Source organism: Leopardus geoffroyi, chromosome A3, assembly GCF_018350155.1.
Source record: "Leopardus geoffroyi isolate Oge1 chromosome A3, O.geoffroyi_Oge1_pat1.0, whole genome shotgun sequence".
NCBI classification, from domain to species: domain Eukaryota; kingdom Metazoa; phylum Chordata; class Mammalia; order Carnivora; family Felidae; genus Leopardus; species Leopardus geoffroyi.
In genome coordinates, this window is record NC_059336.1 from 25,570,292 (window position 1) to 25,598,291 (window position 28,000).

The 28,000-nt window shown below is 48.6% G+C and overlaps 1 protein-coding gene across 1 annotated transcript; it reads left to right on the plus strand.

Moving 5' to 3' along the window:
* The first annotated feature begins 64 nt into the window (after nt 1–64).
* On the plus strand, nt 65–27,887 carry SNTA1 (syntrophin alpha 1). The gene is made up of 8 exons (XM_045444877.1): nt 65–947; nt 4,899–5,084; nt 20,288–20,492; nt 23,361–23,568; nt 23,712–23,842; nt 25,864–26,060; nt 26,998–27,185; nt 27,270–27,887. Exons 1-8 carry the CDS (start codon nt 638–640, stop codon nt 27,360–27,362), a joined length of 1,518 nt encoding a protein of 505 aa, XP_045300833.1. The 5' UTR covers nt 65–637; the 3' UTR covers nt 27,363–27,887.
* Nucleotides 27,888–28,000: the final 113 nt, after the last annotated feature.

Below are 28,000 nucleotides of genomic sequence, written 5' to 3' on the forward strand. Positions count from 1 at the left end.
ACGCCCCAGACAAGCCACGCCCACAGACCAAAGCCCCAGCTGGGAAACCAGCTCATTCCAAACCCCAACTGAGAAGTCCCTGAGGGCTTGATGCCAGCCTTTTAAACGCAAGCCGTGTCCCTGGAAAGCACCTCTCCGCCATACATAGCTCTGCCCCGACGCCCAAAGCCTCGCGCACCAGGATCCATGGTTCTCATCCACGTCGGAGAGCTACAGTCCTGCCTCGACGTCCTTGCCCAGCTAAGAGTCTCCTCGGCGGGATCCTGCTCCGGACACGAAGCACCGCCCCCGTATAGCCCCGCCCATCTCCCCACTCAACTTCTTCTCTCCTTACCTTTTGACCCCTACCCCACCCTGCATCCTTACGACCGCAACCCCGAAGTAGTCCCACACTGCATCCTTTAGATGCAGGGTGCAGCCCCAGTCCTCCAGCCAGCATGCCTGCGGCCCCGCCCCTCGCCGGTAGCCACACCCCCTGACCAGCCCCGCCCCCGAGGCTCCACCCCCAGCGGCCGGGGGTAGGGTGGCGGCTGGCCCAGCCGGGCCCCCGCTGCCCTCTGCCCTAGGCGCTCGGTCGGAGCGGGCCGGGCACTGCGGGGCTAGGCGAGCTCGGCGGCCCGGGGGCTCGGAGGCGAAGATGGCGTCAGGCAGGCGCTCCCCGCGCACCGGGCTGCTGGAACTGCGCGCCGGGGCTGGCTCGGGGGCTGGCGCCGAGAGGTGGCAGCGGGTGCTGCTCAGTCTGGCGGAGGACGCGCTGACCGTGAGCCCCGCCGACGGCGAGGTCGGCCCGGAGCCCGGCGCCCCGCGGGAGCCGGAGCCCGCGCAGCTCAACGGCGCCGCCGAGCCCGGCGCGGCGCCCCCGCAACTGCCCGAGGCGCTGCTGCTCCAGCGGCGCCGCGTGACGGTGCGCAAGGCCGACGCCGGCGGGCTGGGCATCAGCATCAAAGGTGGGCGCAGGGGCACCGGGGGCACCGAGGGCACGGGGTCGCGGTGTCTGTGGGGCCGCCGAGGGCGCAGAGGTCGCGGGGGCTGGCAGCGTACGGAGGACATAGAGTTGGAAGATTTCTGTCTGGGGGCAAGGAGGGTGTCTGAGGGGACAGAGGGAACGAGGACACCTGAGCACCAAGGTCGGAGGGGTTTTGGGAGTCGGAGGCCTCCTCCGGAAAGCACAGGTGGAGGGGGTTGGGGAGCACCGAGGACAGGTGGGTGGGGAGTTCTGTGTGGGGGCATAGAGATGTCAGGGGTTGCATGGACATGAAGGATAAGAGGAGCCCCAGGGGAGCAAAGGATGGAGAAAGGGGATTGAGGCCTGGGAAGCTCCTAGGCAAGGAGGAGGAAGTCCCTGGGACACAACCAAGGTGGAGGGGAGGGGTAAGGCCCCGAGTTCAGAGCACAAGGGTGGTTTGGAGACCTGGGTAGACAGGCTGGGCTCACAGACCCGGGTCCAGAAAGGATCTAGAAATCTGAGGGTCCGGGGCCCTGTGTACCTAGGTGGAGAGTCCTGACAACTGGGTTTGAGTTTCCTGATCCGGCCATCTCCACCTGGCCCAGAATTGAGAGGGGGTGACCATAGAGTTGCCTCTCTGAGAAATCTCAGCCCCAATACAGAGAGCTTTCTTTAGGTTGCAACCAGGTTATGTTTGAGTCCTGGATCCATATGAACTTAGACAATCACTTCCCATCTCTGAACTTTAGTTTCCTTACTATATAATGAGGATGATGATAGAGTTGTAATGATTCTCTGAGAACAGGAGTCTGAAGTACTCACCCTGCCAACACATAGTAGGTTCCTGGTTAATTTTTGGTGTTAGATGAGAGGAAAAACAGAACCCAGGAAAGACTCCCAAAGCAACTAACCATAGTGCTTAAAATCTCTGCATACTCCCAGCCGCTGGGTTTACCATTCCTACCCATCTGCTTCTCAGGTTGCTATCTGTCTTGGGAAGGGGTGTCAGCCCTTGTATCATCTTGGATATGCACTGGTCTCTCTCCCTGGTGCTGGGTCTTATTCATTGGTGTCTCCAGACCCTTTGGCCTGGGTATCTCCAGACCCTTGGCTGGGGATGGTAGTGACTCAGCTACCACTGTGTGCTGAAGGCTGTGCCCAATACTCTAGGTTTATGATCCGTTTCATCCCAGCAAGAAATGGTAACAAGTGGGGAGCATAATCTCCATTTTGCAGGTGAAGAAAGTGAGACTCACAAAAGTAAAACAATTTTCCCACACTCACCCAGTGAGTGACAGTGCTGGGATTTGAACTTCAATTATCAGGCCTCTTAAGTGCCGAGGGGTTTTGGTTCTTCCCCGCGGAAGGGCAGATTCCTAGGCAGCCAACCAAAGGAATCTAAAAGGGAGAAATGGGGAAGACAGAGAGTGGGCACCAGTCTTGTCCCTAAATTCCAGAATGGGAAAGGGCAACAGATAAATCCAGAAATTGCACACTCAATATGTCAAAGGAGGGAAGAACTTAGAGTTAATACAGAGTTCTATTTTATAGATAGACTAGCTGAGACTTGGAGAGAACGTGGACTTTCCAAGGTCAGGTAAAGTTACGCCCTAGCTCCATAGTTCTAGGTGGGAAGGTACTTTTAGGAGGGGTCAAGGGAATAAAAAAAAAAGAGGGGTCAGGGAAAGTGTCAGCTCCATTCAGTTCTTCCTTGGTAGAGACTGAGCTCCTGTTGCCATGATAACCTCCCTTCCAGGGTCCAGACCAGCCTGGGGCAGCCTAGAATGATCATAGCTTCAAACTGGACTGAAGTCCCTAGTTTCAGGTGGAGAAGAGCAGGTATAAATAGAAACCCATTCCTTTCTAGGTTTCAAGCTCTGTGCAGTGCAGTGAGCCTGTGTGGGGGTCAGGAGAGGCATTCTAGTCCTACCTTTGCCATCAATTTGTTGTGTGACCTTGAAATAATGACCTTCTTTCTATGGGCAACTAGTTCCTCATCTTCAATATTTTGGGATGGACCAGTGATATGATATTTGAGGGCCTGCCTTGCAGTCCACCATAGGGTTAAGAGTGTTGGTTCTGGAGCCAGGAGACCTGGGTTCAAGTACTGCTCTGCAGCCACTAACTAGCTGGATGACCTTGGGCTTCTCTCCATACCTCATTTTTCCTGATAGGAAACTGAGCATGCATGTGTCATTGGGGTGTTGTAAAGATGCAGTGAGACAACAGTGAAAGCATTTAGCACAGTGCTTGGCACTTGGTATGTGGAACAAATGTGAACTATTATGACGATTCATATTTTATTTATTTATTTTTTTTCAACGTTTATTTATTTTTAGGACAGAGAGAGACAGAGCATGAACGGGGGAGGGGCAGAGAGAGAGGGAGACACAGAATCGGAAACAGGCTCCAGGCTCTGAGCCATCAGCCCAGAGCCCGACGCGGGGCTCGAACTCACGGACCGCGAGATCATGACCTGGCTGAAGTCGGACGCTTAACCGACTGCGCCACCCAGGCGCCCCGACGATTCATATTTTAAAATGATATTCAAGGGGCGCCTGGGTGGCTCAGTCGGTTAAGTGTCCGACTTCAGCTCAGGTTTCTCACAGTTTGTGGGTTCAAGCCCCACATTGGGCTCTGTGCTGACAGCTCAGGAGCCTGGACCCTGCTTCGATTCTGTGTCTCCCTCTCTCTCTGCCCCTCCTCTGCTCACACTCCGTCTCTCTCTCTCAAAACTAAATAAACATTAAAAAAAAATTAAAAAAAAAATAAAATGATATTCAAGAATTTATCATTCAGTAAGATGTATTAGCTTTCTTTGCACCAGAGATGCAATTTGGATAGGCTTTTGAAATCTAGACTTAAAAATTTTTATTTTATTTTATTTTATTTTAGAGAGAAAGGGGCGCCTGGGTGGCTTAGTTGGTTAAGCATCCAACTTCGGCTCAGGTCATGAACCTTGTGACTTTGAGCCCCACATCAGGCTCTGTGCTGACAACTCAGAGCCTGGAGCCTGCCTCAGAGTCTGTGTCTCCCTCTCTGTCTGCCCCTCTCCCACTGGCGCTTTGTCTCTCTTTCTCAAAAATAAACATTAAAAATTTTTTTAGAGAAAAGAGAGAGTGGGCGGGGGAGAGGGGCAGAAGGAGAAAATCTTAAGACATGCTGAGCGTGGAGACTGACGTAGGGCTCAATCCTACGAGCCTGGGATCATGACCTGAGCTGTAATCAAGAGTCATATGCTCAACCAAATGAGCCATCCAGGCATTCCTGAAATCTAGACTTTAAGGCCTTAGTTTTCAGCTGGGTCCTAGATTGTCAAACTTTCTGATTGCTAAAGAGGACCTTGGGGGCCATAGCAATAACTGACTTCTATCTTTATTCCAGATTAAGGAGTATCAGTGGGTTCCCCCATTATAGGAAAATTACTTAAAATCTAAAATACTTAAGAAAAAACTATTGAAGCACTTTGTAAGTTACTCAAACACTGGCAAACACCCAGAGCACCAGTGACCAAACTACATTATGAATTTAGAAAATGATTTATTAGTGTTCCAGACTTCTAAGACTAATTTCTGAGATTCTCTTAACTCTCCCATCACCACCTTCTTGGCACTGGGCTGGGCACTGAGGTAGGCCTTCAGAGGGAATTCTGCTTTGGGGCACCTAGGTGGCTCAGTCGGTTAAGCAGTTGGCTCTTGGTTTTGGCTCAGGTCATGATCTCACGGCTCACGGGTTTGAGCCCTGCATTGGGCTGTGCGCTGACAGCATGAAGCCTGCTTGGGATTCTTTCCCTCCCTCTCTCTGCCGCTCCCCTACTCATGCTCTCTGTCTCTCTCTCCAAATAAATAAACTTAAAAAAAAAAAAAAAGGAAAAGAAAGAATTTTGCTTTCGTGTGACTCTCAAGCATTGGAGCATCTGCCTCAGTTTTTTCCTCTTGCTGTGCCTGTGCAGGGGGCCGAGAGAACAAGATGCCTATTCTCATTTCCAAGATCTTCAAGGGCCTGGCAGCCGACCAGACTGAGGCCCTCTTCGTGGGGGATGCCATCTTGTCTGTAAATGGGGAGGATCTCTCCTCTGCTACCCATGATGAGGCGGTGCAGGTCCTGAAGAAGACGGGCAAAGAGGTGGTGCTGGAGGGTAAGCACTGGGGACCCCAAGGATGTTCACTTCTTTCCTATTTCCCCCAGGCTTCAAGTGGCCGCAGCCCAGCAGTGGGGGCTGGGAGGTGGGCAGAGACGAAAACAGAGACAGAACTTGGGGACCTGCCTTGAGACAGTATGGCATGGTGGTGGGAGAGCCGGCCCAGAGCCAGACAGACCTAGTTTTCATTTTCTCTCTGCTGTTCATTAGCTTTGTGGACTTGGACAAGTCGTTTCATTTCCCTGAGCTTTAGTTTCCTCACCTGTAAAACAGAGATTTAACTTCTGGGTTATTTCTGTAACCCTTGCTGGGTTGTGTGACCAGGACAAAAGGTACATGGCAGGATCCTCCACCCAGTGAGTGAATCAGGGAAGGAGGGGGCAGGGCCTGGGGAGGAGGCAGCTAATATTCTTTCTTGAGGAAACTGGAGAGCTCCCAGCTCTAGGGTCCTTAAAACCCTGAGACCCATCCTCCCTTGGGAGAGGACTTGGCCTTTACGTTGCAGGACATGAGATCCTTCCAGCAAGGATCAGAGAGAAGTTTTGGAAGAGGGACCTTGGTGGTTCCTCTCCACTATCCCCGCACTCTGTGGTCTTGGATGAGACCTTTGTCTTCTCTGGGCCTCAGTTTCCCCATCAGTTGTTGTAAGTCTCTTGCTGTGACTGTCCCATATCTGCCTTTTGCCATCTCACTCAGGAGGTTTCTGTTCTGCTCAGCCCTTTCTTCAAACTCCCCTCTGTCAGTTCCGGAAGCTGTGGGGGCCTGAGGAATGTGTGTTTGGCTCTTGGCCCAGAACAGGCACAGGGAGATGGCGGGGGTTGATGGAGAATGCCATGGCTAGCAAAGCTGCTGAGCTGAGCCCCAAGCCTGAATCCTGATAGGTGGCCCTTGTTTTCCCAAACAGGTCTCCAAGAGGCCACAGAAACAAACAGGCTCTGGGTGATCTTTGGCATTCTTGTGGCCCTGACCTCAGTTCTTTCTCACTTTTGTTTTTATTTTTACATTTTCGATGTATCTATTTAAATGCCACTGGTGCATTTTTTAAATGTACACTTTAAAAAAGTCAAGTCTGGGGGCGCCTGGGTGGCTCAGTTGGTTAAGCCTCCAACTTCAGCTTGGGTCACGATCTCACGGTCCGTGAGTTCGAGCCCCGCGTTGGGCTCTGGGCTGATGGCTCGGAGCCTGGAGCCTGCTTCCGATTCTGTGTCTCCCTGTCTCTCTGCCCCTCCCCCGTTCATGCTCTTTCTCTGTCTCAAAAATAAATAAACGTTAAAAAAAAAAAAAAAGTCAAGTCTGCAGTATTGGCCCTTGAAGCTTAAGTATAACAGTCATAGTTTAACAGCAAGGTTAAATAACAAGATCACTCATAAATGATATGGGTATAAAAGACTCAGCTACCCTATGCCTCATTACTTTGGTATTTATAGCCAGTAATGCAGTTGAAACTCATCAAAATGTCATTCTTTGGTTGACTTGAGGAGCTCTTTTAGTTTCTGCTATTTGAAAGTTTAATCTGTAGATGGTAAAATTTCTACTGCAGACACATTTCTAATCCACGCTGAGGTCCTCCTCCTGCTTTCATCTTTGGGGTGAGAATGTCTATCTGGGCTCTCAGCATGAGTCATTCTGAGAAGGTAACATCTTTGAGTGTTAGAAGCTTGAGGTATCTCCTGGCTTCAGGAGCTAATACCCAAGCCTTCTGTATAATTCTTGTACTCCATTCCTGCCTTACTAAGCCAAGAAACATTTATAGACACCTACTGTGTACCTGGTGTGCAGAGCACTGGGTCAGAAGCTAAATCAGACCCAGGTTTTCTCCTGCAGGAGCTCACTATCTGGTGGAGGAGATAAAACATAAACACTGTCTCATTCATACAAATATTTATTTATTTATTTATTTATTTATTTATTTATTTATTTATTTATAGTTTACTTATTTATTTTGAGAGAGAGAGAGAGAGAGAGAGAGAGCGTGCAAGTGGGGAAGGGGCAGAGAGAGAGGGAGAAAGGGAATTATAAGCAGGTTCTGCACAGGTTCCGTGCTGTCAGTGCAGAACCTGATGCGGGGCTTGAACTCACAAACCATGAGATCATGACCTGAGTCAAAATCAAGAGTTGGATGCTTAACTGACTGAGCCACCCAGGGGCCCCTCATAGAAACTATTTAAAAATCAGTTTCTAAAATTCTCTCTGGGTGATAGGTACTAAGGAGGGCACTTGTTATAATGAGCACTGGGTATTATATGTAAGTGATGAATCACTAAATTCTACTCCTGAGACCAATATTACACTATATGCTAACTAATTAGAATTTAAATACAAATTTGAAAAAAAATAATAAAAATGAAAAAAAATCTGTCCGCTCTGTGATGAATCTCTGGCCTTGGGTAAGACCCTTGTTTTCTCTGGCCCTCAGTTTCCCTATCAGTTGGGATTAGACCAGATCAGAGATGATCAGTAGCTTTCATTTTGAGTGCCATCTTCCCTGGTGGCTAGTGGGAGTCACGTATTTGGAAGGATTGGGACGTCTTGTCTGGGCTCAGCAGAAAGGAGCTGGAAGTGATTAACAATGTCTATCATGGATACAGTAGGGAAGAGAAGTGTACCATTCCAAGACTGGGAGTCCTCAGCTGTTAACGTTTTTTGAGACTTTTCCCAGGGTAAGATCTTTCCTTGGCAAATCTTGCCCCAGGCCTCTGGCTGGAGCTTGGCCTATCTCTTGCCCCAAATAGGATGTGGCACATAGTAGGCACTCAATAAATGTTAGTAATTACCCTCCTGTCCCATCACATTTATAGAGAATTGATATTATTTCTTCATGGAATGTTTGGTAGTATTCTCCAGGGAAGCCATCTTTATGGAAAGGTTTTTAACTGCATTTCCCATGTTCTTAATAGGGCAATTTTGATGATCTGTTTTTTCTTGAGTGAGCTTTGGTAGTTTGTGTCTTTTAAAAAATTTGTCCATTTCATCTAAGTTGTCAAATTTGTTGGCATAAATTGTTTATAATCTTCCCATATTATTCCTCCCTTTTGGATGAGAGTGTTCTCTGCTTTCTCTTTCCTTCTCCTTTTATACTAGTCTACTCAGTGGTTTTGAGGGGAATCTCAGTCTAGTGGGGTGGGGGGACAGCTGAGCAAAAATGCTAGATTACCAACGTGTCACAGGTGCTGAGATGGGAATCTGTCCATGGATCAGAGGAGACAGTGGTTACTTCTCTCTGGATAGTCAGGAAAGACTTCCTGGAGGGGCGGGGGAGTGCTGGCACTTTATGAACCATAAGCAGATGTGGGTATGGGGTTGGGAAAGGACATTCCAGGCAGGGGAGCTGTGTGAACAAGGCCTCAGGTCTTGTCAAGTCAATGACTCGACTTACCTGGGGAGCTGCCTGGGAAGTAATTAGCTTTATCCTGAGCCTAGGGTATAAGGAAGGGAGTGGAGAAAGAGGAGAGTATCCAGACTGAGAGACTTCAGAGCCTTGAATGCCAGGCTAAAGGCATTTGGACTTCCTCTGGAAGGAAACAGAGAGCCATTAAAGGGGATTCAGCAGGAGCAGCACATGGGCAGATCTGGGTTTTAGCAGCACCAGCCTGGCACTCCCTTTGGAGGGAGGCAGAAATGGATGCAGAAAGGCAGTGAGGAAGCTGGGGCCGTGAACAGGAAGGAGATGGTGATGGTTTCACCTAAGCAGGCTTGGATAAGAGGAAGAGTCTGGAGGTTGTGGCCTTCTTGTTGTTTTTTTTCCAGCTTTTTCTTATTTGAAGTCTCTTTTAAGGTGCTCTCCTAGTGCAGCATATTTGTGGAAGGATAATTCCACCCAAGGCAGAAAAGGCGTGGGGGCAGGCACTGGGGTCAAGAGTCTGAATTGCAGGGGTGACCTGAGAAGCCTGGAGGACATGAGGCAGCCAGGATGCTGGCATGTGGTTGGTCCTTGAGATCTGATGGAGCTTATGGAGAAGGTAAGGGTCTGGTAGCTTCACCAGTCTGGACTCAGGGTTCCTGGGACCCTCTCTGGGCCTATGTTCCATCTTGGAGCCTAATTACTAGCCACATCGTTCAAAACTTTCCCACCCCCATTCCAGTCCTGGGGCCACTTCCAAGGGGCCATGGAAAGATGGCTTTTCCTTTGGATGTGAACCTGGCGGGGCAGCTGGGCATCTTTCCTGAGGCCTGGGGTTCAATGGGTACAGAGTCCCCAGAGAATGTCCTAGAAGGACAGATATCACTAGCAAACTCTGGGTGCCAGACTTACTTCTCCGACCTAAGTCAGGGGTTCAGCTAGGCCTCGGTAACCCTAGCCTGCCTTGTAGACCTTTTCCCCTGCTAGTTCAGGGGTTTGCACAATGTCTTCATCTTATTCTCAGCCACAGGGATGTGTTCGCAATCGGAATCTGGGCCCAAGCTGGCAGCCAACTGTCTGCTGCTTAGAGAGGCCCATTGTGTCCACGGACCTGGAGCCTGGGAGACAGGCCTGGGAGCAAAGGGAGAGAAAGCCAAATGCCTCCCCTCCCTCCGCCCACAGTGTGTCTGGCATGATGGGGACAACAGTGACCCTGTGATGCCTTAAAAAATAATACTAAACGACAGGGGTGTCTGGCTGGCTCAGTTGGTAGAGCATATGACTTTTGATTTTGGGGTTGTGAGTTGGGTGTAGAAATTACTTAAATATAGGGGCACTTGGGTGGCTCAGTTGGTTGGTTAAGCATCCGACTTCGGCTCAGGTCATAATCTCACAGCTCATGGGTTTGAGCCCCACATCCAGCTCTGTGCTGACAGCTCTGAGCCTGGAGCCAGCTTTGGATTCTGTCTCTTCATCTCTTTCTTCCCCTCTCCAGCTCATGCTCTGTCTCTCTGTCTCTCTCTCTCTCTCTCAAGAAAGAAAGAAAGACATTACCTAAAAATAATTTTTTTAATAAGAGGTTTTTTAAAAAATTAATTTATTTATTTTGAGAAAGAGAGAGAGAGCAAGCAGGGGAGGGGCAGAGAGAGAGGGAGGGAGAGAATCCTAAGTAGGCTCCGTGCTGTCAGCACAGATCCTGACTCAGGCCTCGATCTCATGAACTGTGAGATCATGACCTGAGCTAAAATCAAGAGTCAAATGCTTAATTGACTGACCCACCCAGACATCCCAAAAATCAAATCTTTAAAAAATAATAATACCAGAGGATAGTAAAAATTAAAGTCAGTTTCAGTACTTTGTACAAAGTAGGGAAGGTACATTCCACATAACGATCGAGTTTTAAAAGATAACAGGTGTAGGAGCCCCTGGGTGGCTTAGTTAGTTGGCATCCGACTCTTGATTTCGGCTCAGATCATGATGTCATGGCTTGTGAGATGGAGCCCTGTGTTGGGCTGTGTGCTGACAGCGTGGAGCCTTCTTGGGATCCTCTCTCACCCTCTCTCTTTGCCCCTCCTCTACTCTCTTTCTCTCTCTCTCTCTCTCTCTCTCTCTCTCAGAAATAATGAATTTAAAAAAGAATAACAGGCAGAGAGTAGCATGTCCATAAATATTCATGATAAAAGGCAGTATAGAGTGATAGGAATTGCTATAATTCCCATTTTACAGACAAGGTCACCAAGGTTTGTTGAGAATAAATAACTTTCTTCAGGTCGTACGACTAAGAAATTGACAGAATTCAAACTGAGCTCTGTCTGGTTGCAGAGGCCAATATTGTTTCAGCCTTGGGTAATACCTGCCTTGCATGATTATTTGCAAGATTAAAAAATAAAACACCAAGGGCAGTGCTCATAGTTGGTATTTGATTATTTAGTTTATTTGCTATTTTTAAGGATGAGACAATGCATTTGGAGTGTGTAGCACAATGTCTTTCACATGCAAACATTTAGTGAATGTCAGCCTTTATCATCTTTATATCAGCAGCAGCCATCATTACTCTTTTCTCCAGTATACTTGAAGGTCTTTCAGGGCAGGACTCATGTGTAGTTTGTCTCAGAGCCCTATGCCTGGCACACGTTAGCTTTTGGCCAGTAGGGAATGATCTGTGGGGTACATCTCTGACCCTTTCTACTTTACCTTAACCATGTCAGTTTCAGTTGACTTTCCTAAATGTTTAAGATGGGGCTCAAGGCTCAAGCTGGGCTTGACTAAGTCCTGAGAGTATTGGTTATAAGTCCTTGGAACTCCTGCTGGGTCCTCCCCTGGCAGATGGGGACTTCCAAGTGTCCTGCCCCAAATTTGGCTTAATATATCACTACCGTTAAAAGAGGGATGTAATTAATGGATGCAACTAATATGAAGCTATCCTGCTTGGCTTAGCCAAATGATGCTGTGCCCCTGAGGTGCCTGAGAGATTTCTGACCTGGGAACACAGTCACGAATGGAGCCCCCGCCTAGTCCTCCCATGGCCACAAACACCTATTGTTCCAATCATTGTTCTCAAGGAAACATTTATTTGGACACACACACACACACACACACACACACACATGCACACACACGGCTTTGGGCCATGTGACTCCCTATAGATAAAACTTGGCTTAATCTCTGCCTGGATCTTGATTAAAATGCCAGTGGGGCTCTGGAGACAGGTTCTGGCCCCAATTAACTGCATGAGTCTGGCTGCTGATGGTGGTGGAAGAAATAATAATGATAATAATAGTGATGATGGTGTCTGCTTTTTATTGAGCACCTACAGTGTGCTAGGCACTGTGCTAAGTACCTTCCATATATTTTCTCATCAAATCCCCAAAACGACCTCTATGAATTAGGTTTGTTATTCATCCCACTCTGCAGATGAGAGCACTGAAACTCAGAGAGATAAAGCTGTTTTCCCGAGGTCAGACAGAGATGGAATTTGAGCTCAGATCTGTTAGATGCAAAAACTTATGTTCTTAAATATTTATACTGCACTGCAAGTCATGTTACATAAGGATCCAGACCCTTCTCATTGAACTGTTGCAGTTAGGTGAAGATGTTTTTGTGAGGGTCAAGTTTGGTGGTTGGTCCACAGTGGGCACTCAGTAAGTGCTTCTTTCTCCCACTACTAAGGTCCTGAAACCCTTTGCTTATTGAGTTGATGAGGGCTTCAACTCTGAATCCTTCTTAGATGGTTTGGGATGAGGTGCTATGTATTTTTCTTTAAAAAAATTTTTTTTTAATTTATTTTTGAGAGAGAGTGAGAGAGGGTGAGCAGGGAAGGGGCAGAGAGAGAGGGAGACACAGGATCTGAAGCAGGCTCTGCGCTGTCAGAACAAAGCCTGATATGGGGCTCGAACTCATGAATGGCAAGATCACGATCTGAGCCGAAATCAAGAGTCGGACGCTTAACCGACTGAGCCCCCCAGGCGTCCTGAGGTGGTATATTTTTTGAAGTAAACTAGATTTTTAAAAAATATAAAAAGTGGGGCGCCTCAGGGGCTCAGTCGGTTAAGTGTCCGACTTCGGCTCAGGTCATGATCTCACGGTCTGTGTGTTTGAGCCCTGCGTTGGGCTCTGTGCTGACAGATCGGAGCCTGGAGCCTCCTTCGGATTCTGTGTCTCCCTCTCTCTCTGTCCCTTTCCCACTCACTCTCTGACTCTGTCTCTCTCTCTCTCTCTCAAAAATAAATAAACATTAAAAAATTATAAAAAATATAAAAAGCAATATATGCTTAAAAAAAACCCAGGAGAATGTAAAGCAATTCTCTTTTCAAAGAGATAACCATAGTTGATATTTTCACACTTTCAGAAAGTTTCCATATTTGTTTTTATCATTTAACAAGTTGAGGAGGACATATTTCCAACTCAGTACATGTAGCTCTATCTCATTCTTTTTCTTCTTTTTCTTTCTTTCTTTCTTTCTTTCTTTCTTTCTTTCTTTCTTTCTTTCTTTCTTTTGAGAGAGAGAGAGGGAGTGAGGGAGGGAGGGAGGAAGAGAGAGAGAGAAGGAGCAGGGAGGGTCAGAGGGAGAGGGAGAGAGAGAATCCCAAGCAGGCTCCATACCCAATGTGGAGCCTGACATGGTGCTTGATCCCATGAGCCAAAATCAGGAGCCGGACGGTCAACTGACTGAGCCACCCAGGCACCCCTCTGTCTCATTCTTTTTAATGATTGGGTAATATCCCATTATTGGGATTCATATATTTATTTAGCAATTTTTTTTTTTTTAAGTAGGCTCCATATCCAGTGTAGGGCTTGAACTCATGAACCTGAGATCAAGAGTTGCATGCTCTACTGACTGAACCAGCCATGCACCCCCATTTAACAAGTATTTACTGAACCTCTGCTCTGTGCCAGGACTCGATGGAGGCACCATGGATATAGCCATGCACAAGACTGAGCGGTCTGCTGATCAGGGAGCTCACGTCTTGTATTTAGCCACCCCTGCTCATGGACATTCAAGTTGTTCTTACCCTTTTGCCCCCAGACAGCGGTGCTGTAAGCCCTCTGTGCACCCGTGAGCATTCATATGAAGCGGGGCTCCTGCAAAGGATATTGTTAAGTCAAAGGGTTCACATGCCTTTAGGATCTTGAGAGATGGTATCCCCTGTACTGCACAAGGATGCATTAAGGGGAGGTTTTTATGCCCCAGAGTATAGCAACTCAGGCTCTGTTGGTCAGCCCTAATGCAGGGCCTGCCAGGGGCTGGGAACTATTTATAACCTAGCCTTGCTAGACCAGCAGGACCTTAAAGGTCACTCCTTCCAGAGCCTGTTGGAACCCCATGTCCTCTCCACACCATCTTTGGTGGGCTAGTGGGCAGCCTGGACACTAATCCCCATAATACCTTACTCTGAGAGTTGTTGCATCAGTGCCCATTATATAGGTAAGGAAAATGAGGCTCAGAGAGACCTTGGGACTCGCCAATGCCACATAGCAAGTGACAGGGCCCAGATTAAAATCTTTGCCTATCATGCTTCCTGTGCCCTTCCCCTTATACAGTCATACTGAGAACAGCCGCGGAAATAATAACCACACTGCTGTTCATTGAAGACTTACTCTATGCTAAGCAGGGCAAAGTGCTTTGCAGGTATTGAGTCTCAATACCCTGGGAGGTAGGTATATTTTACTCCTATTATAATGATGAAGAAATGGAAGATCTTGGATATCAAGTCACTTGTCCAGGGTCACAGAGCAACGAAGTTCAACCCAAGCCTCACTTCAGAGCCCGCATTCAATGTTTTCTTTCCAGGATGAGAAGCCTCAGGCCTGTCTATATTCATTCATTTAACAAATCTCATACTTCCTGATTACCTGGTACTATATGTCAGTACCTGATTACCTGGTACTATACTAGATTTTGAGGATCCTCTAGTGAACAAGAAAATAGGTCCCTGCTCTCATGGAACTGACATTTTGGTTGGAGGAGAGAGTATAGCCTAGTAAACAATTGGATAGGCCGTGTACTTTCTGGTAGGGGCAAGTAAGTGACCACCCACTGAACAGACAAGGAACAGCTTGAGCTTAGATGGCAGGCTTCAGCCAAGACTCATAGCCAGCACATTCAGTCACAAACATTTATTGAGCACTGGGATACGTGCTGGGAATACTATGTTGAGCCAAAACAGATGTATCCCTGAAGCACATATGTTCCCTCCCAATTGTACTGGGCCAGGTGAATGGTCCTGCCCTGTCTCAGTTCCTTGTGTTTCTAGTAGAATCTTTTGGGGCCAGGGCTGGGGCCTGTCTTTTGTTGGCAGAGCAGGAAGTCCCTGGGAACTGGGGCCTCTGCAAGGAGCAGGGTGTTCTATGTATGTCTTAGCTTTCTTGGGGAGGAAAAGCCCATGTGTCACTGCTTTACCAGACTCCTGGGGCTCCTGGGCCAGGAGCTTGGCTGGGGAGGGTGTAGATACCAGCTGGGCTTATCTTTGGAGTCTCAAGAATGCTGACCACAGGGCCATCAGCTCTCAGGCCACTGCTTTTGGATAGCCCCACCCTGCCTGGTCGGGTGACTCAGACAGAAATCAGAGCAGGGAGGAGGCCTCAGAGCTGGGCTATTTATGGCCATACTCTGGGGCCCCCAGCACCCCACCCCCAACTCTGGGACAAGCCAATTAGTTTGTGAAACCCAAGCCTTGTTTTGGGCACCGGCTGGTAGGCTGTCCATTTATAGTATGTTTCTGTGGGAAAGGAGAAGGAGGACCCAGTTCTGGGATGGCCCAGACGGGTGAGCAGGGGCTCTAGCAGTTTCTCTGGCTTCAAAGTTGACAAATGTTCATCTGCTGAACACGTAGCATAGGAGATCCCTGCTGGATTCTGGGGACACAGAGATAAGTCAGATGAGGTCCCTGCCCTCACAGTGCTCCCAGCCTGGTGGGGCCCACAAACTCCCACACAGACACATAGCGGAGTGTGGTCTAGGGGTCTGCAGAGTGATGGGTGTGGTGGATCCAGAGTGGGCATCTGGAAAGGCTTCCTAGTGGGGTGACAGGACTGGGCTGGGCTGGGCTGTGGCACCTTCTCCCTCTTGAATGAACCTGTCCGGCCTGGCATTCGTTTCTCCATTCATAGAACATTAACTCTGGGTTCAAATCAAGTCCAGCTTCTGTCCTCTAGGAGCTTCCATTTTGGTGAGAGAGATAGTCCCAACCCACAAAATCACAGCAGAGTTCTACGAAGGGCAGGGGTAGCTAATAGGTAAGAAACTCATGTTTCTTGAGTCCCCGACTTGTGCCACATGTTTTATGGCATCTCATTTAATTCTAACATCTCTCTGAAGTAGACATGGTTATTCCTCTGTTATTAACTTGCAGACAACTGAATTTCCTTGTCCGTGGTCACACAGCTAGACAGTGCTGGAGCTGGAATGCAAACTCAAGAGTGCCTGTCTCTAAACTACGTACTAAGGGCATTCTGTGCAAAGGGAACTGCATTTTGAAAGGTGTGGACCTTTGGAAATTCATACAGTTTCTTTGAGCTCTGAGAAGGCCAGGATGATTAGACTAGAGAGTGAGATTTGGGATGTGGCAGGAGGTAAAGCCAGGTGTAGGAAAGGCCCAGGTCCTGAAGAGTCTTGGATTTTGATGATGGGAGCCAGGGCAGGACTTTGGTCAGGGGAGGGATGTGGCTGGTTACAGCAGGGGGATATATCAGTTGTAGCCTCCCCATGTGGTGTAGGGGGCGGGAAGACTGTATCAATCAGGGTGCTTTTCTCTGCAAGTAACAGGACTCAATTCAAAGAGGTTTAAACATTGAAGGAAACGAGTTTTCTTCCAGAATACCTAAAAGCAGCATGTCCGTAGGGTAAATTAATTTAACACCTCACCATTCTTAGTGTGTTTAAGCATGCTTGTACTTAAAAAGTGACTATTGGGGCACCTAAGTGGCTCAGTTGGTTGAACGTCTGACTCTTGATTTCGGCTCAGGTCATGATCTCATGGTTTGTGAGTTCGAGCCCCATATCGGGCTCTGAGCTGACAGTGTGGACCCTGCTTGGGATTCTCTCTCTCCCCACCCCTCTCTCTGTGTCTCTCTCAAAATAAATAAAATAGTAAATTTAAAAAATTAAAAAAAAAGTGACTATCATTGCTTTGGGACCAACTTCCCTCCCAGCAACTTTTAAAGGCTAGAGGAGAGGAAGGGCAGGGAATACACTTTCCCTCACTTCTCATTGGCCAGAATTGTATCATCTGCCTCTATCTAAACCAATCACAAGCAAGAGGGATGGAAAGATCATGATTAACTTTGACCAATCATGATTTTCTTCCTTGTTTGGGGAGAAGCCCAATCTGTAGGGCTCAGAATTCTGTTAGCAAAGAAAGGGGGAAATGGTTTGGCTGTCAGATAGGCTGTGATGTGTCCCAGCTCTATCACCCCTTGAGACATAATCCAGTAGTCAGTCCTGGGGTAAGTCACTGCTGTAATGATGAGGATGAGTCATTGAGTCAATTTTAGTCCTAGTTCCCAACTTTCAGACCTAGTCTTGGTTCTCTCAAAAAAAAAAAAAAAAAAAAATCCTGCACTTATTTTCAACTTAACTGCTCTTCCAACCCCAATAGGGTTTGTAACTCCCTTTCATTCTCACTGCTATTTGTCTTGGATCCTGTCTGAACCTGAGGGACAGTCTTCCGTGATAGAAATAGCTTCTTATCTGTTTTTTCCAGGGAGCTGGGCCAAGAGCTGCTTCCTCACCCCTTCTTGGCTTGTCTGCTCTCAGGCAGAGCATACTGGCTGGGCTTTGACTGCAGAAGTCAGATGGCTAGCAAGTCAGATGGCCATGAGGGCATAGTAGTTGAGGGGAGAGTAAGGGAGGCTTCCCAAGGGCTAGCAGGCATAGGCACCTCTTAGTGGATGAGGAGACTGCTACTCATCAGAATTGGGAAAGTGGTGTCTGGGTTGCTCAGTCTGTTGAGTGGCCGACTCTTGGTTTTGGCTTAGGTCTTGGTCTCATGGTTTGTGGGTTCAGGCCCCACATCAGGCTCTGTGCTGACAGTGTGGAGCCTGCTTGGGATTCTCTCTCCTTCTCTCTCTGCCCCTCCCCTGCTTGGTCTCTCTCTCTCAAAATAAATAAATAAACTTAAAAAAATTTGGAACAGTCCAGATAGTAGGGCAAATCTACCAACTATTTCCCCTTCTTCCTTGCTAATAGAAGCCTGATTTTATTGGGTGGAAATATGCTCAGCTCCTGAGGCTGAATTGTGATTGGTCTAAGTCATGACTATTCCCTTTTACTAATGATTGTGCTAGAAGTGGGCATGGAGCCCAGTCAGGCCAATGAGATAAAAGGCTTCATGGGAATATTTACCTCTCTGATAAGGGAGTTGTGAGGAGAAAACCTTTTACTGCCTGTCTTCCCCCTTCCTGCTTTGGGTTTTGTCATGTAAGGAATGATTGGCTTGAGCTGTGGCAGCCATCTTGTGGTCATGAGGGGAAGGCCAAGAGAATGGCACAGAGGTCTACCCTGCTTTCAATTTAATTGAGTCACTGAACCAATCCTAGATTGCCTTCCTCTAGATTTTTTTAAATAGCATTTTATTTAATTTTTAATTATTTGTATTTTAGTAGACTCCACACCCAACATGGGGCTTGAACTCACAACCCTGAGATCAAGAGTTGAATGTTCTACCAACTGGGCCAGCCAAGTGCCCCTAGATTTCTTGTTATGTGAAATTATAAATATCTTTATTTCTTAAGGCACTTTTATCATATATTCTATTATTTGCAGCCCAACTCATCTAATAAATATAACAAGAATGACCAAAATATTTTATTACCAATTAGCCTTGATGGATTGGTAATGGCTGCCATAAAGCACTATGATTGATTTATGGTGTCTTCCATGAGCAAGGGACAAAGAAAGGGTAGCGCAAGTGCATATGTTTACCATTCCAGTCCTACCTAGGGCCAGTCCAATACCTGGCACATGGTAGGTATTCAAGAAAACTGACTTGTTTCTGAATCTGTACTCCCACAGGCTCTTCTTAGATCAACCTTCTCATCATGTTGCCTTTCACTTGTAGCTGCATTGTTAGCGAGATCTGCCTTTTCTAAAAAGGCATTGGTCGAGGCCCCAATCAAGACTCTTTTGGTTGCAAATATCACAACTCCTGTTGGGATGGAAGTTTGACATTCTAAAGGATGAGTATCAGAAACAAGAGCGTTAACCAGTGATTGGCAGGGCCTTCCCTCTGTCTCTCAACATGCATATCCACTAATTTTCTCTCTTATAAACCAGCTTTCTCCTCTTCACAGCAGAAGGTGGTTGCCCCCATAGCATTCAAGTTTGTTCAAGATACCAGCCGAGGATCTCTCCTACTCTCAATTTGGGTATACTAGTGTGGGTCAGGTGTTCACTCTGGTCCAGGTAGCATATCCAGAAGGGCAGGATCACATATCCGAACGTGAATTTCTGGGTTCGTTGGGCAGAGAAGTAGATCAAAGCTGTTATCCTAGAACTCTGCTGTCCAGTGTGGCCACCATTAGTCCCAAATGGCTATTCGAATTTAATTTTAAACTAAGATTAAATAAAAGTAAAAATTTAGTTCCTCACCTGTACTAGCCACATTTCAAGTGCTCAATAGCCACATGTGGCTAGTGGCTACTGTATTGGACAGTGTATATATGGAACATTAACATAATCACAGAAAAATCTGTTGGACGATGCTATTTAATTTTTTTTTTTAACATTTATTTATTTTTGAGACAGAAAGAGACAGAGCATGAATGGGGGAGGGTCAGAGAGAGGGAGACACAGAATCTGAAACAGGCTCCAGGCTCTGAGCTGTCAGCACAGAGTCCAACGCGGGGCTCGAACTCACGGACCATGAGATCATGACCTGAGCCGAAGTCGGCCACTTAACCGACTGAGCCACCCAGGCGCCCCTGGACGATGCTATTTTAGAAGGTGTCTACTATACTTACTCAATGATGTTTGGTCAGAGCTAAGAGCACCTATATTGGTTAGGGTACAAGTTATGCTGCTTGTTTCTTATGCTATGTTTCTTAGGTAACAGTCCAAGTCTGACATGGCATCTCCAAGGGCCAGCATCCATTTGTTTCTGTTTTGTGGTCAGCCTCCCTTAGACTGTGGCTCATGTCCTCATGGTCAAGATGGTGCTTCACCAGTCTGTGTCCCAGCTAGCTCAACTCTGTCAGGGGAAAAGAGGAGGAAAGGAAGGGTATGCCCCTTTCTTTAATAGGCAGAATGTGGTAGCAGCACACATCCCTTCTGCTCTCATTCTATTGGCCAGACTAGACCACATGAGCACGTATAGCTATAAAGGAGCCTGGAAAATGAAGTCTTAAGCTGGGAGGCTATTGCTATATCAGATGACAATTGCCAGCCTGTCCCACAGGACTATCTCATTCAATGCCTCCTCTTTGCAGATGAGCAGGCTAAAGAAATAGAAGCAAACAAGGGGCCTGTGGCAGAGCAGTCACATCTCCTGACTCCTGTTCAGTGCTCTTTCACTGCCTTGTTGTAGCTGTTGTCCATTCCCTTTAGGCAGTCATCCCCCAAATCCACACGCTCCTGCTTACTTGGTTAGATTTAGTCACATGGCCACACCTAACTGCAAAGGAGGCTGGGAACTGTGGTCTTTCTTCCAGGTGGCATGGATCTATAAACCAGGGGAAACATGAGAGCTTGGATGTTGGCATGCATCCAGTATTTTCTACCACACTGCTCTGTCAGAGACTTTGGCCTAGAGAAGGATAGTGATATTGGACATAAATTAAACCCTTATGAATTACTGACAGTTGTGATATGTGCCACATGGGAGCCCATGTCACAACAGTAACTACTGACCTGTGCTCTGACCAGTCAAGTACATGAAAGAGGTCTCACCGTATTTCAAGAACTCTGCCGGCGGGACTTCGGTTGGCTGGGACTCGCCTCCTGCTTCACCCCTTCAGCGACAGCTGTCTTCCCCTGGCCCCCCACCCCGGGACATCAGTGATGCCAAACACATATCCTTGAAGATGGCATATGTCTCGAGGAGGTGCACCCCCACTGACCCGGAGCCCAGGTAAATCTGGGGTGGGGAGCAGCTCAGACGGATACGCCTTGGTGTTAAGTGGTGGGGCCAAGGGAAAGATAGCCCTGTGTTGCAAGTGGGCAGTACAAAGTCTGAACATAGTGGGGCTTGAGAAATGTTTGTTGAATGGATGTAAGAGTGAAGTTAAGGGGATGATGGTATGCTTTGCTTCCCTCTTCTTCCTCTGAGCAGTTCACATCTGAGAAGGAGCTTGGTCTGCGGAAGAACCCTGGGCTCCAGTCCTGGTTTTCCGTGGACTAGTCCCTTTTCCTCACTGACCTGTAGCTTCCTCACTGGGAAATAAAGTTTTCAGACCCAGTGGTCCCTTCAAGTCTCTTCTAACTCTGCTGAGGTTCTTAGATGTCTAGTAACATTCGTGTCAGGGCCATGGAAAATACCATCCTTCACATATGAGCAGCCCTTAACAGGTCACTGATGGTAAGATTGGTAACAACCAACAATATTGAGTGTTTACCATGCACATTTTAATTCAACTCTCACAGCGACCCTATGAGCAAAGTCCTATTATTTCACCCCCATTTTGTAGATGAGAACAGAGAGAGGAAGTAACCTGCCCAAGATCACACAACCAGGAAGGGATGGAACTTGCCTCATTCCAGGTAGCCCTCTCTGCTTTAGAAATTGTAGGTGCCTGAGTGATGGTGGTGGGTGAATGGAATATATGTTGATCAAGTGGGGTATGCAGTATTGGGGGTAGTGTGTATATGGCATGAGCATAAAAGGCTTGTGCTGTGGGTCCTAGTTACAGCCGGGGTCAAGGCCAGACAGATGCCCAACATTGACCTGGAGGTTCAGCTCCAAATCTTTTAGCACTACTCGATGCCCCAGCCCCAGACTGCCCCCATGAAGCAAGAACTGGTGATTCACAGGTCACTTAAGGTGTTCCACCAAAGGGGCCTTTTGTATTGAGTGAAGGTAAGGTGGTATTCGTCCTTCCTGAGACTTACTTACATGATTAGGTTAATCGTGGTTTCCAGCCTGATCCCAGATATCACACATTTCTGTGTGTGCACATGTAGTTGACGTGTAAACGCAAAAACTTTGTGTGTATATGTACGCATTTGCATGGCTATGGGTGTAGATTTGTGCATACGTGTTGGTGCATGTTTGTGTTAATATTCATATGTGTATGTGCATGTATGCACACGTGCTCGACCACGTGCACACATGTAACGTGTGTAACATGAATATAACTGTGGTTCCATATTGACACAATGTTCCAGTCAAAGGAACACAATCTGGTAACCAAAATAAAAATGAAAAATATTTCAAGCTTTTACTAAGTTTTAGGATTATGTCGGGCTACAAGTATCAGAAATGCGAATCTGCAATGACTTAAATAAATGAGGGATTTATTTTTCCACATGTTTAAGAAACATGTGCAAGAATGCCTTTGAGGAACCAGCCTTCCAGCTTCTTCCTCTGCCATTTTTATTGTGTATTTTCTTCTTGGAGGCAGAATGGTGGCTGCATGCCCAAACATGTGCCCATGTTCCAGATGGGAAGAAGGCAAAAGGCAAAGGAAATTTTCTCCTTGCATTTTGTTCTTTTGCTGCATAACAGACCATCCAAAAATTGAGTGGCTTAGAAGATAGCGGTTTATTATTTCTTACAATTCTGTAACCCGGGCTGGCTCGGCTGGCCAGTTCTTCCGCTCTATGTGGCACCTGCTGGGGCTGGAAGTACAAGATGGCCGCTTTGCCCCCATGTCTGCTGCCTCAGCTGGAACGGTTGGAACAGCTAGGGGCTGGCTGAGCATTCCTCTTTCCAGAAGTCCTTTCCACATGCCTTGTTTGTTCTATCTGGGTAGTTGGTCCCTGGGTACTTGGATTTCGTGGTGGCTCAGGAATGCCAGAATGTCACTTCTGCCACATTGTATTTGTCAAACCATGTTACAAGGTCAAGGAGAAGAGAAATAAGCTTCACCTCTTGATGAGAAGAGTGGACTGGATGTTCAGAGAGGGATGGATTTGGTGGAGGCCATCTTTGGAGAGTAACCACCACATCTAGGGAAGCTTTACCTTCCCTTGGGAGGGGGCACCCTCCCCAGAGACTTCTGGCTGTATCTCATGGTCAGACCTGGGTCCCCTGGCCAGCCCTGGTTGCAAGGGAGGTGGGAATTCAAGTATCTTGCTTCCTCACTCTGCAGTGGAGGGAGGCAAAGGTGAAGGGGGTTGGGTATTGTGTGAGCCATCTTTCAGATTCTGCCCTGCTTCATCTGTTACAGAAAGGCCAAAGAGGAGCGAATCTTTAATATTCCACATAACATTTTAAAATCCTTTCCCTGTCACTAGTCCTCTTGGTACCTCCCTGAAACTCTTCCCCCACACTTGTCCACAATCCCTCCTCCCTTCTTCCTCCTTCACTCCTCCAGCTCTAGCTCTTTCTGTGTAGACTGACTTGGCCTCTCAAGGCTCTCCAGTTTCTGTGCTCCCCGCCCCCCTTGCAGTATATCACTTTGGTCCTGTGCCACAAAGGAAAAGCTGGGAGCTGGGAGCTGGTCTAGCAGGAGAATCCTTCTCCTTAGAAACCAGGAGAAAAGAGTAAGATCACGAATCCTCACACAGTGATTTTGGCTCCTATCACACATGTTTGAGTATGTGTTTAATTCGTATGTGTATGGTTCTGTGTATGTGTGTCATAGTCTCTTGTCCCTAGACCCCATGAAGCCCCAGTTTGGGCTGGAGCCCCAGCAGTGAGTATCGCTCCCGACTGTCTCGTGGACACCCTGTGGTTTCTCCTGGTCTTGCAGCGAATGGGGTTTCGGGCCAGATTTCAAGGTTGGGCAGCTGCAGCCTAATGGACTTGTCCTCCCCTCCGTTCTATTTGTGCCTGCAGGTATTTGGAGATCTGTTCAGCAGATGGCCAAGACACCCTCTTCCTGAGGGCCAAGGATGAGGCTAGCGCAAAGTCGTGGGCAGCTGCCATCCAGGCCCAAGTCAACGCTCTGATGCCTTGGGTCAAGGACGAGCTGCAGGCACTGCTGGCAGCCACCAGCACAGCTGGGAGCCAGGACATCAAGCAGATCGGCTGGCTGACTGAGCAGGTGCCTGCTGGGCCAGGCATCTGTCCGCTACCTCTATCCCCTCCCCTGGAGCTAACCCCATTCCCATTTATCATCTCACTCCACCCTGGCCCTCTGACCTCTCCCCTCCCTGCCCCACCTCACTGTTGCCTTGCCCCCTGCAGCTGCCCGGTGGGGGCACGGCACCTACCCTGGCCTTGCTGACCGAGAAGGAGCTGCTTCTCTACTGCCATCTACCCCAGACCCGGGAGGCTCTGAGCCAGCCAGCCCGTACTGCCCCACTCATTGCCACCAGGTATCCATGGGCAGGCAGGGGTGTATGTCTCACCCAGAGGTTGGGGGATGATGCTCTCGACGGGCCTCAGAGGTGGGGGACCCCAGCCCCACTCTACCCTGAGTTATTTCCCACGTGACCTGAAGCAAACCTCTATCTTGTCTGGGCCTCAGTTTCTTCATCTGTAAGATGGCGGTTTGCAAGAGAAGGATGTGAGGTCCCACCAGTCACTCACTGATTGACACCTACTCTGCCCAACCTAGTGGAGCATAGTTCAGGGGACAGGGAGCTGATCCCAACAGTCTGCCCTCAGGGAGTATCCAGTCTGGTGGGGGAGGCTGACAGCCTTCAAGCGTGGAGGTGAAGGAACCACTTAACTCTGCCTGGCCTGATGGGGAAGGCTTTAGCTGGAGGTGATATTGAGCTGGACTTTGATGGTTGAATAGAAGTTTGCTCTTTAAGAGAGCACCGAATCCTAACCACTAGACCACCAGGGAAGTTTGCTCTTTAAGAAAGAGTGGAAGGTCATCTCACACAGAACAACATGGTCAAAAGTACAGAAGTATTAAGGGCTGGTGCATGTTCATAGATCTTTGAGTGTGCTATAGCTAGTATGTAGAATCTGTACAAGAAATGGAGAGAAATGAAACCAAGAGTTGTCAGGGCCTGATCTTACAGAACCTCTAGTCCCTGGTTAAGGAATGCTAGTTCTATCTTAAGAGCTGTGGCGGAGTGGAAGGGTTTTAGCCTGGGAGTGAGGTGACTTGGGTTGTGTTTTAGAAGACTCTCTGTGGTTGCCATGTGGAAAATTCAGTGGAGGGGGCAGGATGGAAGCTGGGAGGCTGGTGCAGTCATGCAGGAGAGATGGTGGAGGTGGGTGGAGGCAGCAGATGGAGAAGAAAGGCCGCATTTGCATTGGAAGACACATGGGTGGTAAAATTAACTGGGCTTAGTGTTTGCCAGATGGGGAGGGTGAGGGAGGTGGACAGGATGAATGGATGAATGGGGGGGGGTTGAAGTTGGGGTCCGGTGGGCAGTGGGACTAGGGGTGAGAGTGCAAAGTGGGGAGGCTGGAGCAAGATGCTCCAGTGTGTTGGGGACAGAGAGGGGCTTAGATAGGAATCTTGGGGACTTGTGGGTTTATAGTTCTGGGCTGGAAGATGGAAAACTGGGTGTCAGCAGCAGCTCTGGGGGGAGCTGAAGCTACAAGAGAGAGTGTGTGTGGAATGAGGAACTGAAGAGGGCTAAGGGCCAGAACTCTGAGGCTGTTGCCCAGAGAGGGGCAGTAAGCTGCCCAAGGTTACACAGCAAATGGGAATGAAACTGAAGGCCCAGGCCTTTGCTGCTCATGCCTTTTCCTCTGGGTGGGGCTCTGGCCTATGTGTTAGGAGCTGCCTGTCTGCCAAGGACAAGCAGGTCATGGATTGCCAAACTAATCAAGTGACTCATGAATTCAGGTCACAAGAGTTTATTTAAGATCTACTATATGCCCAGCATTGGTTTAATTGCTGAAAATAGAGTGGTGAACAAATAAGACAAAAATTCGTATCCTAGAAGATATTCTAGTGAAAGAGACAATCAGAAACCAATGGAAACAAATAAAGAATAAGTATAATTTCTGGTATCATGATGAAAAGTAAGGCTAGTGAGTGCCAGGGGTACTATTTTAGACAGGAAGATCAGGGAGGGCTTCTCAGAGGAGACGGCATTTGAGCAAAGATCTGAAAGAAGTGAGGGAGTGAGTCGTGCGGATAATCGGGGAAGAGCGTACTTGATGGAGGGAACAGCATATGCAGAAGTGCTGAGGCAAGAATGTGCTGGGTGTGTCTGAAGACACTAGTATGGCTGGAGCAGAGGGATCAAGGGGGAGGGTGGCAAGAGGTGGGCTCTTGTGAGTCAATCGGGGCCCTTCTGGAAGTCCTGTTCCCTGATTATATGGTAAAGGAGTCACAGGTCCCTTCCCAGGTCACCACCCCCTTGGCTCAGAACTATTTCCTGACTGTCTGAGGCCTTATACTTAGCCCTCTGCCCCCTGCCCCTAGGCTGGTGCACTCAGGCCCCTCCAAGGGTTCGGTGCCCTATGATGCAGAGCTCTCTTTTGCCTTGCGCACGGGCACACGTCACGGTGTGGACACTCACCTGTTCAGCGTGGAGTCACCACAGGAGCTGGCTGCCTGGACCCGCCAACTGGTGGATGGCTGTCACCGGGCTGCCGAGGGTGTGCAGGAGGTGTCTACAGGTGGGCTGGGTGGACCTGGGAGTGCCTCTCTGGTAATGAGCCTCTTACCCCCAGAGGCATTCAAACTTTCTTCTTCAGGTGCTTCAGGAGGGGCATATAAAGTGGGGTTTGGGGTCTCCGGTCTCTTTTGTTTGGCTGTGCAGGTGCCCCAGTGGGTAGTGAGACCCTTTTCCCTGGGTTTTCTTGCCCTGGCTTTGTGATTACAGTGGTGAAGTTGTGAGAGATTGTGCCTGGAGTAGGGTTGCCAAATAAAATATAGGACGCCACTTAAATGTGAATTTCAGATAAACAACAAACACCTTTTTAGCATAAGTATGTCCCAATTATCCATTGTTTATCTGAAATTCACATTTAATGGGGCAATTCTACAGGTCTCTAAGGTCTTCAAGGGCCATGCTTGGTGGGTCTACTGATACATTTACAGGGAGGGAGGGAATGGGCCTTCTGTACATGGCAGAGTTTAAACTTTCCACTTTTTTTTTAAAGTTTATTTATTTATTTTGAGAGAGAGAGAGCAAGCGCAAGTGGGGGAGGGGCAGAGAGAGGAGAGAGAGAATCCCAAGCAGGCCCCACGCTGTCAGCACAGAGCCTGACGTGGGGCTCAAACCCACAAACCATGAGCTCATGACCTGAGCCGAAATCAAAAGTCCGATGCTTAGCCGACTGAGCCACCCAGGTGCTTCTTTCTGGTTCCACTTTTGTTGTTGCTGAAAGTGGGACTAGAAGTGGGGTATTGTTTCTCTGAGGGCCCATTTTCTGTATTTTAGGGTGGGGGCAACTCCATGCAGGGTGAATATACAGATGACATAATAGGCAGTGAGCTTCCCATCCCTGGTGGTATTGAAGCCCCATTTTCGGAGTTGCTGGTGAGGGTTGGAGGTGGGGCTTATGGTCCCTGAGGTGCTGGCTGTGCCTGTGCCCACATGCCTCCCTGCAGCCTGCACGTGGAATGGCCGTCCCTGTACCCTCTCTGTGCACATCGACAAGGGCTTCACGCTGTGGGCGGCTGAGCCCGGTGCGGCCCGAGCTGTGCTGCTCCGGCAGCCCTTTGAGAAGCTGCAGATGTCCTCAGATGATGGTGCCAGCCTCCTTTTCCTGGACTTCGGGGGTGCTGAAGGAGAGATTGTGAGTAGAGGGGGTGGGGGGCTTTGCTCTCCTGGAGGCCAGGCCGGATGGGGCTCCTGACCCTTCTTTCCATCCACCCTGCAGCAGCTGGACCTGCATTCGTGCCCCAAAACCATGGTCTTCATCATCCACTCCTTCCTCTCGGCAAAAGTCACCCGCCTGGGGCTTTTGGCCTAGAGATCACCGGATGCACTAGCCCTGAAGAGAGGGTATCTACCACATGGCCTGACCTGGCCCTCCGCTGACTGCCTGCTCACCACTGGGCTGAGGGAAGGGAGAGGAAAGGAACAAGAGTGCAGAGTCCCAGCTTCTAAGGGAGGCTGGGATAGTCTTGGGACTGGGACCCAGACTCAGGACACAGTGGATCCTGCCTGTGATGGGGTAGCCTCCCAGGTGCCCCATCATCCCCACACCAGTGCCTTTTGCAGAGAGATATTTTGTGTACACAAAAGCCATTCCGAGCCTGGGACCTGCCCCTGTGGGGATCCTGACCCCAGACAACAACTGCCAGGCCTCCTAGAGGCCCCTAAGCCACCCTCAGAGGCCTCATCTGAAGGGAGTTCCCTGGGGTCCATGGCAAGAGAAAGAGGAGGAACCTTTCTGTTCATTTCTCCCCTCAGCTCCACCACCTTGGGGCATCTGGTTTTTCTCTTCATCCTCTCTCCTCCTTACTCTTGGATAAATAAACAGCCTGTGAGTACATAGGCAGCCTGGCCTAGTGTTTGTGGTTTGTGCCTTGGCCTCTGGACTCTTTGGTGGCTCCCACAGTCCCAAGATGGACCAGACCCAGGAGTGGGACTCCTTTCTCTGGAGGA

Coding starts and splice junctions, on each gene's coding strand:
- SNTA1 (XM_045444877.1), top strand. CDS start 638: ATGGCGTCAGGCAGGCGCTCCCCGCGCACCGGGCTGCTGGAACTGCGC. Junction 23,569..23,711: donor TCGGCTGGCTGACTGAGCAG/GTGCCTGCTGGG, acceptor TGCCCCCTGCAG/CTGCCCGGTGGGGGCACGGC. Junction 27,186..27,269: donor GGGGTGCTGAAGGAGAGATT/GTGAGTAGAGGG, acceptor TCCACCCTGCAG/CAGCTGGACCTGCATTCGTG.